Source organism: Narcine bancroftii, chromosome 6 (genome assembly GCF_036971445.1).
Source record: "Narcine bancroftii isolate sNarBan1 chromosome 6, sNarBan1.hap1, whole genome shotgun sequence".
NCBI lineage: Eukaryota > Metazoa > Chordata > Chondrichthyes > Torpediniformes > Narcinidae > Narcine > Narcine bancroftii.
In genome coordinates this window covers 153341841-153355768 of record NC_091474.1, presented here as the reverse complement: position 1 = coordinate 153355768, position 13928 = coordinate 153341841, and the positions used below count along the sequence as shown (strand labels likewise).

Sequence of the window (13928 nt, the reverse complement as noted above, 5' to 3'; positions counted from 1 at the left end):
ACCTTTTATACAACACAACTTAAACTGAAAAAAAAAACATTACAGCAATGCACACTCCCTTTTTTAATTTAAATTTTCTCCAATCGCTGAAAACTCAAATGTGCAGGCAGCTGGGAGAGGACCTGCGGTCGGTAGCTCGGATGCACAGGCAGCCTCTGCAAGGATCCATGGTCGGGAGCTTGTTGTCAGGGAGTGGACCCATCATGGTTGGGAGCTCGGATGTGCAGGCGGCCACTGCTGGGATCCGCTGCTGGGAGTTTGTTGTCAGGGAGAGGACCTGCAATTGGGAGCTCAGATGCTTAGGCGGCCTGGGTGTCAGGAACTTGGATGCACGGGAGGCCGGAGGAGGACCTGTGCTCAGGAGTTCAGATGCGCAGGTGGCTGGAGAAAGCGTCGCGTCACTGCCTTGCGTATTGCAAGTGCGGGGAAACATCGGAACTCAAAATTGAAGGTACATATCTGGCCATCATAAATTTGAAATATTGTAAGTTAGAACATCATAAGTCAGGGTCTATCTGTATTACTACTATAATCCCTTGCAAAAGACATTTATATACTAGTGGGATGAAATTTCTGTTTTTCATTCTACAGTGGCAGATTTTAAATAGAAAGGTTGTCAAGTTTAACTGGGATATGCTGCAGCTACATATCCCAGCACGTAAATGCAGTTGGAGAGGAAGGACCTGCTCTGTCAACCATTCTCTGGCCCCTGCTATTCATCCTGCCATGGTCTTAATTAGCAGCAGTTGACGCTGGGTGACCTACTGCTGTGCTATTTGTGGGAGAGTCTGGTGATTCCCATTCCATCCTGCCCTCAAAAATCTCAAACAAAACTTGCTTCTCAAATTCCTGGGTTGTTATGCCATCTTTAACTGATTACCACCTCTGCAGGTGTTGAAGGATAACCAATATAATTTAATTTTTTATCTAATTTTTAATGTTTTAATTTAGACATACATACAGCACAGTAACATCATTTCGGCCCACGCGTCCGTGCCGCCCAATTTACACCCAATTAATCTACGGCTCTGGTACGTCTTGAATGGTGGGAAGAAGCCGGAGCCCCCAGTGAAAACCTGCGCAGACACGGGGAGAACGTACAAACTCCTTACAGACAGCACAGCATTCGAACCCCTGTCCCAATTGCTAGCATTGTAATGGTGTTGCACTAACCACTATGCCACTTGTGCTGTCCAATTGATCATTGGGAGAGATGTATAACATAGATGTTGGTGAAATTCGGCTCATCAATATTGTCTCACCTACATCATTGACCCCCAGTCAAAATTGTTATCCTTGTATCAAAGCAGCTAAAAATTAGTTTACATTGTTTCATACTTACTGTTATAAAGCACATCCGGACCAAAACAACATTTCTTACCCAAGTGATCCTTTGTACTGAGACAGATTTTGTTTTTTCTGCTCTTATGCCATGTAGGTGAAGTTTGCAGATAGAAGGGAAGGAATAGTGTGGTGTCCAGGTAAACAGAGAACAGTACAATGCATAACAACGGATACTGCTATCTCTAAGGGACCTCCGATACTGTCTGTGTGGTTTGCATGTATTCTCTATTGCTGCCTGAATTGTTGAGGATGGTCAGGTTTGTTCCCACCTGCTGAAATATGTGCTAATAACTTACAATAGTTAATTAAGGTCAATGTAGGGAAGTGGCTAAAGAACCAAAATAAGTTATAAAAGAATAAATTACAGGGGGACAGAAATGTAATGGGTGAGAATGGATCTGATAGATTTGTTATCTTGAAAACCAACATAGACCTACTGGATTGAATGGCCTAATTCTGCATCAAAAGGAGTAATTAAATGAATACAGTGAGGTTCATGACCCTGTGTAGTGAACAGGGAATTCACTACTGGTATGACTGGCTCCTACCCTGACTCTGTCCCCTGCATATCTCGATATAAACCCTGGACCCCTGGCAAAACCCCAGTTCACTCCATAGACCATGTGTACCATTCTTATTGAATAGAAGTGTGTTGTACTCTCTCTGGTCTTGAGTGCTCTCAATCACGCTACAACTTGTCCTCACCCACTATTCCAGCAGAGGGCAGCAGTAACAGCAGCAGCAATATCCCTGGCTAACGTATTTCCATCTTTGGCCCAAAATTCCTGTAATCTAATTGTAACTTCGGTTAAGCCTTCAAGGGCTAAAGTTCTAGTAGTTGCGGATGACTTTACCCATAGGGCTGTAATTTAGATATACTGAATTTCTATTCAAAGAAAGATCAGGCTCAAAGTCCCACTGAGAAGGACAATAAATATGTTACCAAGGTAACATAGCTCCTGAATTCAAAGCCTTATGGCTCAGAGACAAAATAATTTATCATTCATTTATGAAAGTTTTCATTGAAGCTGGATAATTATGCACTGTGGCAATCTTTCTATTTGTTCATGTTTCATGTACTTATCAGAGAAAACCACTGATAGATTGAAAATTAACACTGAATGGCACAGAAAAATGTGAATATAAACTTATTGCCTGGGATAAATTACAGGTGTGTGGATTTTGTTGTACTCTTTTCTGTTTACAGTGGATTATACCATTCCTGATCATGATGGTTTCCATTCCAAACAATCTGATTGTATCCTACATGGTTGCAGTCTCCTCAGGTCTGAGTGTAGCTTCATATTTCCTTCTGCTATGGTAAGTACCTCAAATTTATTTATTTGATCTGTGATTCATACATCCAGTGGTTGACTTGGTAATTATTCCTTTGCATGCAAGTACTCTCATTTATCCAAAGCATCTTTGTGTAAAATACATTTACTGATTCTCTCTGCAAGGCATGCTTTTCAACAGAATAGCCTCTCTTACCTTATTTTTTACGTCCATCCCAAATTCAGAATGGTTGAGAATATTTTTTTCAGTTTTCCAACATATATTCTGAATCTAATTCTTTCCTCATGTGTTAAAGCTGAAAATGTTAATGATCAAGATCACAAATGCATGATCAAGGCAGTGGTGAAGTCCAAGGTGATTCTGCTTCCAGCATTACTTTCCATCATTCTTGTAGGGTTTATGGGCAGAGCTCACTCTTACACCACAGTAAACAGCTGTGTTTGGGGCAGTTGCCAGGATATGGCTAAATTAAATCCTTTAGACCCTCTGTCCTCCTCTGTGGTAACTGGGAGTCTCTGGTAGCTGTAAAGAATGTTCTATCAAAACCCCTCATAATTTTACTCATCATTTCATATTCCTCAGACAAAACTCTGTGGGGAAATCTTTAATGCCAATCCCACTTCTCCGTTCTGTCCACCCAATCATTGCCCCCTGTTCATTACGCCTCTCAGTATTCTCTCCAAAGCTTTGATATATTTCCATTCTTGTCTGAGGCAGAATTATAGCCCTTAATCTAGCTGAAGTCTAACCAATACATTGCAAAGGTTTATCATTAGATGCTTGCTTTGGTTTCTGAGGACCTTACTTCTAAAACCTGGTATTCCATAGCCTCGTCAACTTGCCCTGTCATCTGAGAATTTGTGAACATTACTTTCTCAGCTTTTACAGTTTCAGCACTCCCAGTCTCAAAACAATTTTAACTATGTGTGCAAAGTATCTGGGATAATATTTTCACACGGAAGATAATCCACTAACCTACTCATAAAGTGTGCATGAGAATTTTTCCATATTTTATGTTTTGACAAGCCTCAAGTCTGTTACAGTTCTCAGGGCTTCAAGAAGCAAGAATATAAGAAAATATTTGCTCAAATCTAAAATCATTTTAGAAGCTAGGTATTTAATGGGTGTTGAAGATGGAACTGAAATTCCTCTTCATTTGCTTCTTTGGTATCCGTTGCAAATGGCTGTTGCTCTTGAGAACAGACAGTGCTACTTATAAGAGAAGCAGATGCTGGAATCTTAAACAGACAATGAATTGCTGGAGGAACTCAGCAGGTCAGACAGCATTCATGGTAGAAATGGTCAGTCAGTGTCAATGTAGGAATGGTTGAGCTAAAATTGTTGGATACAGGAAGCTAAAGTTTAGACCCATAAACAGAATGTAAGTGTTCAGCCAAGCAGTCATCCAATCTGTGTTTGGTACTTATGTCAAAATGCTCTTTCTAATAGTTGTGATAGTACAGATTCTATCACCAATGTGTATATGTATAGATGGTAGTGTAGGATGACTGTGATTGGCTGAGAGCGTAACCACACCTACTGGCAGGTCTTAAAGGATTGCTCCTAGCCAGACCAGGTCATTCTGGACTGGTCGACCTACATGTGATATGCTCCAGTCTTTTAGTTAATTGTTTGGATCAACAAGTCTTTGGTTCTTTCGACGCTCTCTACAATAGTACAGATGCTGATATCAAATAAACACAGGGCTACTCATCAATAATGATTAAACGTGAGGCCACATTTGGACCTGAGTGATTTGGAGGTTGAATTACAGAGTGAGTGAGTGTTTTGCTTTCCACCAATTGGTAACTAATTTTCCCTTGCAACATTTTTAAAATGGAGAATTCACACAAATGTAGTTTGGAAAGGGCAAAGATTAGAAGCTCTGTTCATTGAGTCCATCTAGCTCTTGGAATATTCCCATCAATTCCATTCCTGCAATTATTCCCCTGTAACCTATTCCATCATACATACTATAAACTTTTTTTAGTTTTCTACCTACATAACCCACCCACATTAAGTGTCAATTAGCTGACCAGCAAGTCTTTGGGATGGGGGAGGAAATCAGAGTAATTGGAGATTGCCATATGCCTTACTTGCAGGTAGGTACTTGTTAAAAAAACAATGAGTTATCTTAATCAAATTAAAAAATACACAAGATAAATCAATAATAAAAATTCACAGTAATCCTAATGCAAAAAAGTGACTTGCAATAGTGCAGACAGTCCATGATTAGTGTAATAAGGGGAGGTTCTAGAATCTGACAGCTGTTGGAAAGAAACTGTTCTTGAACCTAGAGGTGTTGGTTTTCAGGCTTCTGTACCTTTTGCCCAAAGGTACCAATGAAAAAGGTCATGACCAGGGTGATGGGAATCCTTTATGATGTTGACTGCCTTCTTGAGGCACCATCTTAAATAAATGTCATCAGTGGATGGAGGTTGGAGCCTGTGGTGGACCTGGCTATGTTTGTCATCTGCAGCTTTCTGCATTCTTGGCATTTGAATTGCCAAACCAGGCTGTGATGTAACCAATCAGTAGACTTCCCACAGTGCACCCATAAAAGTCTGATAGAATCAAACATGCCAAATCTCATCAAATTCCTTACAAAGGAGTAGTTTTGATGTACCTTCTTCATGGTTGCCTTGATGTCTCCAGGAAAGATCTTCTGAAACATGGATTCCCAGAGACTTGAAGGTTCTAACCCTCTTCATCTCTGTTCCATCAATCCGAACAGCCAGTTGGTCCCTCAGTGCTCCCCCAACCTTTCTAAAATTTGACAATATGCTTCTTTGTCTTGATGGATTAGTTGAGAGTAAGATGGTTGTTCTGGCACCACAAAACCAGATTTTCAATCTCTATTCTATATTTTGACTCATAATCTCCAGTTATTCACTCAACAATGGTGGCCTTGTCAGTGAATTTTCAGATTAAGTTGGAGCAGTCATGGGTATACAAGGAATAGAGTAGGGGACTAAGTGCACAGCCTTGGGATGCTCATGTGTGGATGGTCAGCATGGAGTAGTGCAATTGTGAGACAGATCCTCTAAAGCATGATCCAGCGCATTCTCTTTTCAAAAAAAGTAACATTAAAGAGAAGCAAGAATATATCAGGACACTTAAAAATGCAGTCATAAATATAAAATTTTACATTAAATCTGTTTTTTCATGCATTAAGGTAATGCAGAAACAGATTTTTGTTGCATAAATTTTGTTAAATTTTGCTTCTGGTTATAAGCAGCTTTGAAACAACCTATTTACTTCAAAGGAAGCATTGATTCTTATTTGAAGAATGCTTGGCAATCTTACAGATAATATATTCAGAATCTCTTTGGAAAAAAATATTCTACATGTATTTGGAGATTGGAACAATGATAAAACAATAACATTTTTACTCACTGCAGTAACCTTGCTTCTGTCACAATCCTGATGAACCTTACAAACCAGTCTGGAGTGATGATGGATTGGTTGCAGATAAAAGTGTGAAGAAAACAGGCAGAATGACAGACTATCTCCTCATCTCATTCTCACACTTTAATGATTTATGTGTACAGTCCTTCATGATGATAGCAGAAATCCTTGTCAGAAAGAAGCGAACAAAGCTGTTTTTAAATTGTTCCACTGGTAGGCACAGTGGGAGATACTTATGATCTAAAACTGGACAGATCTTTAGGCTTGTCAGACACAATGGAATGCCATTTGTTTATTCCAGTCAGCATCACCAATCTGTGCAGTCAAAGTAAATGAAAAGTTCTGCACTATGGATGACAAGTGCACTATCATATAAAGAATTAATTGGCCATTCTGCCTTTTGAACACTTTTGGGATATTATTGTTTACATGTACTCTATCAAGATCAATTTTATTTTTCATTGCAGGTCTTTGCTGCCTGATGTTGTTGATAATTTTAGACTTCAAAATCCATTCATAAGAGGACTAGAACCTATATTTTGCTCATTTTATGTTTTCTTCAGTAAGTTTGCTGCTGGAATTTCTCTTGGATTCTCTACACTTAGTCTTGAGTAAGTGTTTCAGACACATATTTAATGTACTTATTACTTCTCCCCTTACAACATATATTCACAATAATTCTTTAGCTCACTAAATTGAATGAGAACAATTTCCGAACTGACACTCATGAAGGTTTCGCCGATACAGAGTGAAGATCTCTGTACTCTGTCCCATCATTATAACTCAGCCCCATCCTAGTCCTCCCCTGCATCAATGCCATAACAAGGTAACTGAGACGTCTTTAGATATGAGCATCTTCATTGATGTACCAAGTAGCAAAATTCAGAGGAAAGGCAAAAGGATGATACCTGAAGGAGCATTCTGAAATTAACTGTAGCACTGGACATTCTGCTTCAGACTTTCAATCATACATATCAATTTGGATAAGTTCATACAGCATTATACAGTATTATGATCCTGATGACTCTAGAGTTGATTCAATACCTGCAATTTATTCTGAATTGATATCTAATGGTGATTTCTACTTCAACATCATTTACCTATATCCTGTGAGAGCATAGATATTATTCCAATACCAATTTTCTCCAGTCACAATTAAGTCATAATTGTGGAAGCATATACTGTAGACAGGAATAGATGTCCAGAATCTTTATGGTGAGACTTGTTTGTGTCCTAGTTTTGCAGGCTATGAAACTGGAGCATGCTCTCAGCCCCCTCCTGTGGCTTTCACCCTAAAACTATTAGTTGGAGCAGCACCTACAGGACTGATTATCACTGGGCTATTGATATTCCAATTTTACCCAATAACAGAAGAAGTCCGAATGAGAAACAAATTGGCACTGCAAGAGCTAAGGTACATATTTATTGACTGTGAAATTGTTTGTTCAAAGCAAGGAGCCGGCAATGAAAAAGGACTGAAAGCCCTGTTCTGTTCTAGGGGTAAAAGTTCCTCTCAAGTGGTAGCATCAAGCAAGTAGTACTGTATCCACCATACTTCTAATTAAACATTCAGTCTAAACGAAAGGATAGGAAGGTAATGGGGATGCAGGTGGCTGCTGAGATTCTGCTTATTTTTCTTGTTCATCCTTGACAGTAAATTACTGCCTCCTAGACCCATGATAATTTGCAATGGCGAGGAGATCATTATATTGTTATTTCTTATATGCCCTATAGGTAGGACATCTTCAAAAAATTATTTAATTTTTAATTTTGTTTAAAAAGTTAGAGATACAGCACAGTAGCAGACCCTTCAGCCCATGAGCCCGTGCTGCCCAAGTAGACCAATTAACCTACAAACCCCATACATTTTTGAAGAATGGGAAGAAACCATAGAAAGCCCATACAAACACGAGGAGAACGTCCACACTCCTTACAGACAGTGCCAGATTCGAACTCACGTCGTTTGTGCTGTTATAGCATTATGGTAACCACTATGGTAACAGTGTCACCCAATACATTGATTTTAACTATATATAACAGATCTATTGTTCTAAACAAGGGACCTTCTTTCAACAACAATGCAATTACAAAGCTTTTATTCTGCAATAAGTGTAATCTGGTTTCATCAATGGAAGACTCATCACAGCACATTATAGGAATCAAATTAAGAGAAAATGGGTCTCCAATGTAAATCTGAAATATAAAAATGACCAGGATTTAGGGTTGCCTGGTAACAGATGGCAGCCAAAATTGTAATAGTGATCTTTCTGATTGGTGCCCTACTGCTGGTTAAAATAATTGCTGCACAAGGATTTTTTTTGTAATTATAGTTATTACTTCTGAAGAACATTGTGAATTCTTATCATTAAGGAGAAACTGAAGCATTTGTCACCTGCTTAAGAACTCTCAAGCCAGAGGATGTGAGTTTAATGGGTTTAATATTTGGTGATAATTTATTTCCTTTTTCACTTTCTGAACATGATGCAAGAAAGGGAGTGATCCATGTTCAACAGAAGAAACTTCTGCCTTTGGTGCTGTAAAGTTTATTCCTTATCTTGATTTCTGTAATCTCTGGTGCAAGATTCGCAGCCCAGAAGATCATCAAAAAAGTGTTGTGATTTGGATCTGGTGCTGTCTATAGGGAATTTGTACTTTCTCCTCAACATCATATGGGTTTCCTCCAGGTGCTTGGGTTTCCTCCCACCCTCCAAAAATGTACGGGGTTTGTAGGTTAATCAGTGTATCTTGCTCGTGAGGCCAGAATGACCTGTTGCTGTATCTTTAAAAAACACTCTACCTCTGCCTGTCAAGCCTCGTAAGAATTTCAATGAGCTCTTAGCTCATTCTACTAAAATCAAGAGGTTATCGTCCAAGTCTGCTTAATTACTCATCATATGAGCTACCATCCCAGGAATTAGTCTAGTGAATCTTTGCTGCACTTCCTCTATTACAAAGGTTTACACTGAGAATATTTCTCAAATCCTCGATAAACATTTGAGATTGAGACATTTACTTACTGAATTGAATTCTTCTATTGTCATGTGGACAAAAATACACTAAAAAATACCTTTTAGCATACATTAATGACAAATAAACAAATTAGATAAGTAAGTGTGGAGAGTAGTGCGACAACAGCCAAATAATGCAGAATATGGTAAAGTACAAACACATAGTGAAGTAAATAAAGAAAAGTGTATTTACAAAAGATGCCATCTTTTGCCAATGTGAGATCCATTCAAAAGTATGATATCATTAAAATGGAAACTGTTTTTGAATCTGAAGGTACAAGTACATTTACTGTATCTTCTTGAAATGGAAGGAGAGAGTATGACTGGGGTTGGATGAATCCTTTAATATTTTAGCAGCTCTTCTGAGACAACCAGCATTATAGATTGGGTCAATGGAGGGGAGGTTAGTTTTCATACTGGTCTGAGCTGCATTTGCCACTCCCTACAGTTTCTTGTGGTCTTGAGCAGAATAGATCTGTACTGACCTGTGATGCATCCAGATAGGATACTCTCAAGGGTGCACCTTTAAATGTTGGTACAAGCACTGAGCATGCAAAATTTCCCTACACTTCTAGGAAAATAGAATGTATGGTCCGCTGACTTGGTTGAACACCATCGAGATTTAGACCAAAACAGGTTTTTGGTAATATGTATTTCTAAGAATTTTACATACAGACTTCTAGATGTATCATTGGAATCAATGAATAATTAATGTGAGAACATGCAAGTTATTTGGTGCAAATCTGAAAACAGGTATGAAATGGTTGCTATGCTATTAAGTTTAGTTTGAGTTTATTTGTTACGTTACACCTACTATAGTGAGAAGGGTTCTCTGCAAGCAATCTAGCATTTTTCTCTGCAAGCAGTCTAGCATCTTCTTCTGAAGAGCACAATTTACAGAGTATAGACACATTTTTTTAAAAAAGATCAATTTGCACGTGTATTCAGGAGCCCAATAGCAGCAGAGAAGAACCTGTGTTGATGTGTGTTTTCAAACTCTTGAGCATTCTTCCTGATGGGATGAGGGATCATAGAGTGTATCGAGGATGTGATGGGCCCTTCAAAATGTTGGTTGCCTTTTCTAGGCAGTGGGAGATGCAGAAGTCCATGGAGGGAAGAAAAGTTTGCATTATCTTCTGAGCTGTACTCACTACCTTCTGTAGCTTCTTCTGAACATGAGCAGAGCAGTTCCCATACCGTGCTGTGTTGCATTCAGCAAGTATCTTTTTGATGGTGTAGAAGTTGTTGAAGAACAAGAGGCACAAGCCAAACTTCTTTAGTCTTCTGAGAAAATAGACATTACGGCACTTTCTTGACCATCAAGTCTACACTTTCAACTTCATTGATGTGGGCAGGGATGTGGTCTCTTCCTCCTCCCCTGAAGTCAATGATCATCTCCTGTTGATGTTGAGAGAAAGGCTATTATCTTGGCACCATGCCACTAGACTTTCAATCTCTTTCCTGCATTCTGTCTCTGCTGTAGTGTCAGCAGCAGATTTGAATTGGAACATAGATCAAAGAAATGGACAGTACAGTAGGGGCCCTTCAGCCAACAGTGTTGTGCCAACCAAATAATATATTCTAACAACTGCCTAGAATTTCCCTGCTCCATAACATTCTATTTTTCTCAGTTCCATTTACCCATCTAATAAATTTCTTAAACGATCCTACTGTACCTGTTTCTACAACTTACATTCCCCTCTGTACTTACTCCCAAGCACCTTAAAGCTATGCCTCCTCATGTTAGCCATTTCAGCTCTGGGAAAATAGCCTACACAATCAATGCCTCTCATTACCTTATACATGTCTATCAGGTCAACCTTCATCCTTCGTTACTCCAAGATGAAATGGCCAAGTACACTCAACCTATCTTCATAAGGCCCACTCTCCAATGCGGGCAGCATCCTTGTAAATTTCTGCATCCAAAAGAGCATCCACATCCTTCCTGTAGTGAGGTGACTAGAACTGAACATAATATTCCAAGTGGAGTCTAACTAAAGTCTTGTATAGCTGCAACATTACCTCATCACTCTTGTACTTGATCCCATGATTAATGAAGGAATGGTACTTAGCTGTACAATTGTGGGTGTAGAGAGAGTAGGAGACTGAGTGTACATCCTTGACAAGCCCTGGTATTGAGTGTGATCATGGAAGAGATGTTATTCACCTTCACTGATTATGATATGTTAGAGAAGAGGGCTAGGATCCAGTTGCAAGGGTGGGGGCTGATTGTGAGTTATTGATCCTTAAGTTTGGGAATATGTTTGCTGTAGAGCACGTCGAAAGAACCAAAGACTTGTTGATCCAAACTAAGGCTGTTATTAACTAAAAGACTGGAGCATATCACATGTTGGTCGACCAGTCCAGAATGACCTGGTCTGGCTAGGAGCAATCCTTTAAGACCTGCCAGTAGGTGTGGCTACACTCCCTGCCAATCACAGTCATCCTACACGACCATATGTGCATATCCACATTGGGGATAGAATCTGTACTATCACATTTCCTCAGGACTATTGTATTTGAAGCAGAACTGAAGTCTTGGCATCCAGATGATTCAGGGCCAAATGATGATCCAAGGAAATGGCATCTGCTGTAGACCTCACAAGACTGTTTGAAAATCTGGTGTCAGCATGCAATTTTTTGGTTTAATTGCTAAATATCATCATTTAAATTTGCCCAAAGTTGTGAAAACAGTTGTGTTTGTGTATTAAATTCTGACAAAGTTATATTTTTATTGGGCAGTACCAGGACCATGCACCCGCTTCCATTGGGTGACAGATAGCAAATACTTTCAGGTGGATCAAAGATCAAGTGGAAGATCCTGAGTAAAATGTATGCCATGAACCAGCAAAGAGGATGAGAGTATAAGGGCTCACCTTCTCTCTCTCTCCCCCCCCACCCCCCCCCCACCAAATGTCTCCCTCTCCTCCAGCTGCTGATCACGTTTGTGTGTTTGCCTCATATTCCTTGGGTTGTCCAAGAGAGACTCCATCACAGTGCCCATGAGCAAGCACTGATTTTCCACTGTTAATTCTTGATATACAGAATAGCACAGGACACACTCATGTTAGATGGGCTTCAGATAATTTCCAGAAGAATTGTAGAGTTGTAGTACATGTGAAAATTCTTCCCAGGATTTCTCAAAAGACCTTTTTCAAAAATGCTCCTTAAGCACCCAACAGGATGTGAAAAATAAAGCATATCTCTCTTTAAATAGCATGCAAAATCTTCACTAGTGACTTATTTACTTCTTCACTCTCATTGCAGTTAGCAGAGAACATCAGGTTAAGCACTAAATCCAAAGTGCTGTGCAATCTGGTTAATGAATGGACTCTGATGGAATCAGTCCTGCATATTTCTCCAGACAGTAGACTGGGTGCAAGGTTCAACTCCAGTACAAATTTGGCATTAGATGGGTTAAAGCAGTTTTTCATCTTAGGGCTTACCTTGGTTACCTTGATGGCATTTTAATCCTTAAAAGGATCCAGGGAAAACTGTCCTGGTGATTTTAAATCCTAAGGACACACAACAGGGTGGACATCAAGGTATTTTCATTAGTATCAAGATAAGGATTTGGTCATTTCAAACTGAGGAACATAGAAATTTCTTCTCACAGAAGGTAGTGAATCACAGCCATTCTCAGCACCTAAGGGTTGTGGAAGCTAGCTCAATAGAAGTTTAAGAAGCGGAGGTAAATAATCAATTTAAAGTTTGTGAATCAAGAGTGATGGAGATGATACCTGAAGTAGATCTGTAATGATCATATTGTTTGAAGGGATCTGTTGAAGAAAGTGTACAAATTATATAAAAATCCATAAAACCCTGCAACTCCAAAATAGAACAAAAAAATGCTGGAAACATTTGCCTCCATCTCCATAGATACTGCCCAACCTACAAAGCAGGTCCAAGAATATTTTACTTGTTGTTTCATGTTATTAGTTTGATAAATGCAAGAAATTTCTATGCTTCAATTAAAAATAACCTGCTTCTGCATGTGACTAAAGGTTGGAATTTCTGCACCTGTCTCCAATCCTATCCGGACAGCACTCAAAAAATGTGAGATTGCCAGAAATCCCACCTATCCTTTTTTTTTGCAGCTAAATCTGAAATATCCTGGCAGGAACTATTTTAAGTTTAGTTAAAGTAGAGGCAAAATAGTGGCACCCATTGATAACAATGATTATTGTCACAGAAGAGGAAAACAGAATTTAAAGCAAATTTCATTTTACCCTTACCCATATTAGCTCCTTTCCAACAGAACTGAAATATTCCATATCAGCAACCACCTAAGTTCACATCTGTTCTTTCCTCTGACATACCCTATAAAGTACTCATACTGGCATTGATGGCCAGCAGAAGGAGGCTACTAAAATTACCTAGCCTAATAATGAATGCTTCATTAGTGTCAGTCAAACCTGTTCTCCTCTGCTTCTAGTTGTGGAGTAGCGAGATGATTTTCAGGGTGGACTCCTTAAAATCACTTTGTTAAATGGAATCTTTGGTAAAATAATTATATTTTAGAGCCTACAAAAGCCCTAATCCATGGAAAAGCAGAGGTTTTGTTTAGAGGTGAAATGCATTCTATTTCATACTTAAGGTGCTCTTCTTACAGGAACAACAGCCGGAACTGAGATCATCCACTGAATGATATGCGGAGAATATTATGATACATCAGAACAGAACAAGACAATCATTTACAAGCCATAGATTCCAAAGTGCAGGAATCACTGCTGCTGCAATTCCTGTGTTACATTTCATGAATTGCAAAAGGATCCAATGGCTATTGCAAGTATTTATATTTTAATAACTTCATGCAGATACTTTGTAAACATAAATTACTGAATTTATTTCATATAAAGAAAAAAGATGGTG

The 13928-nt window shown here is 39.0% G+C and overlaps 1 protein-coding gene across 1 annotated transcript in view; it reads left to right on the top strand.

The window, feature by feature from the left end:
* The window catches only part of mfsd2b (MFSD2 lysolipid transporter B, sphingolipid), an 83434-nt gene extending 69711 nt beyond the window's left edge, over positions 1-13723 (top strand). Inside the window, 4 exon segments of the mRNA XM_069888100.1 lie at positions 2552-2664; positions 6516-6659; positions 7286-7462; positions 13669-13723. Of these exon segments, the coding sequence (XP_069744201.1) occupies positions 2552-2664; positions 6516-6659; positions 7286-7462; positions 13669-13723 (489 nt within the window).
* Positions 13724-13928: the final 205 nt, after the last annotated feature.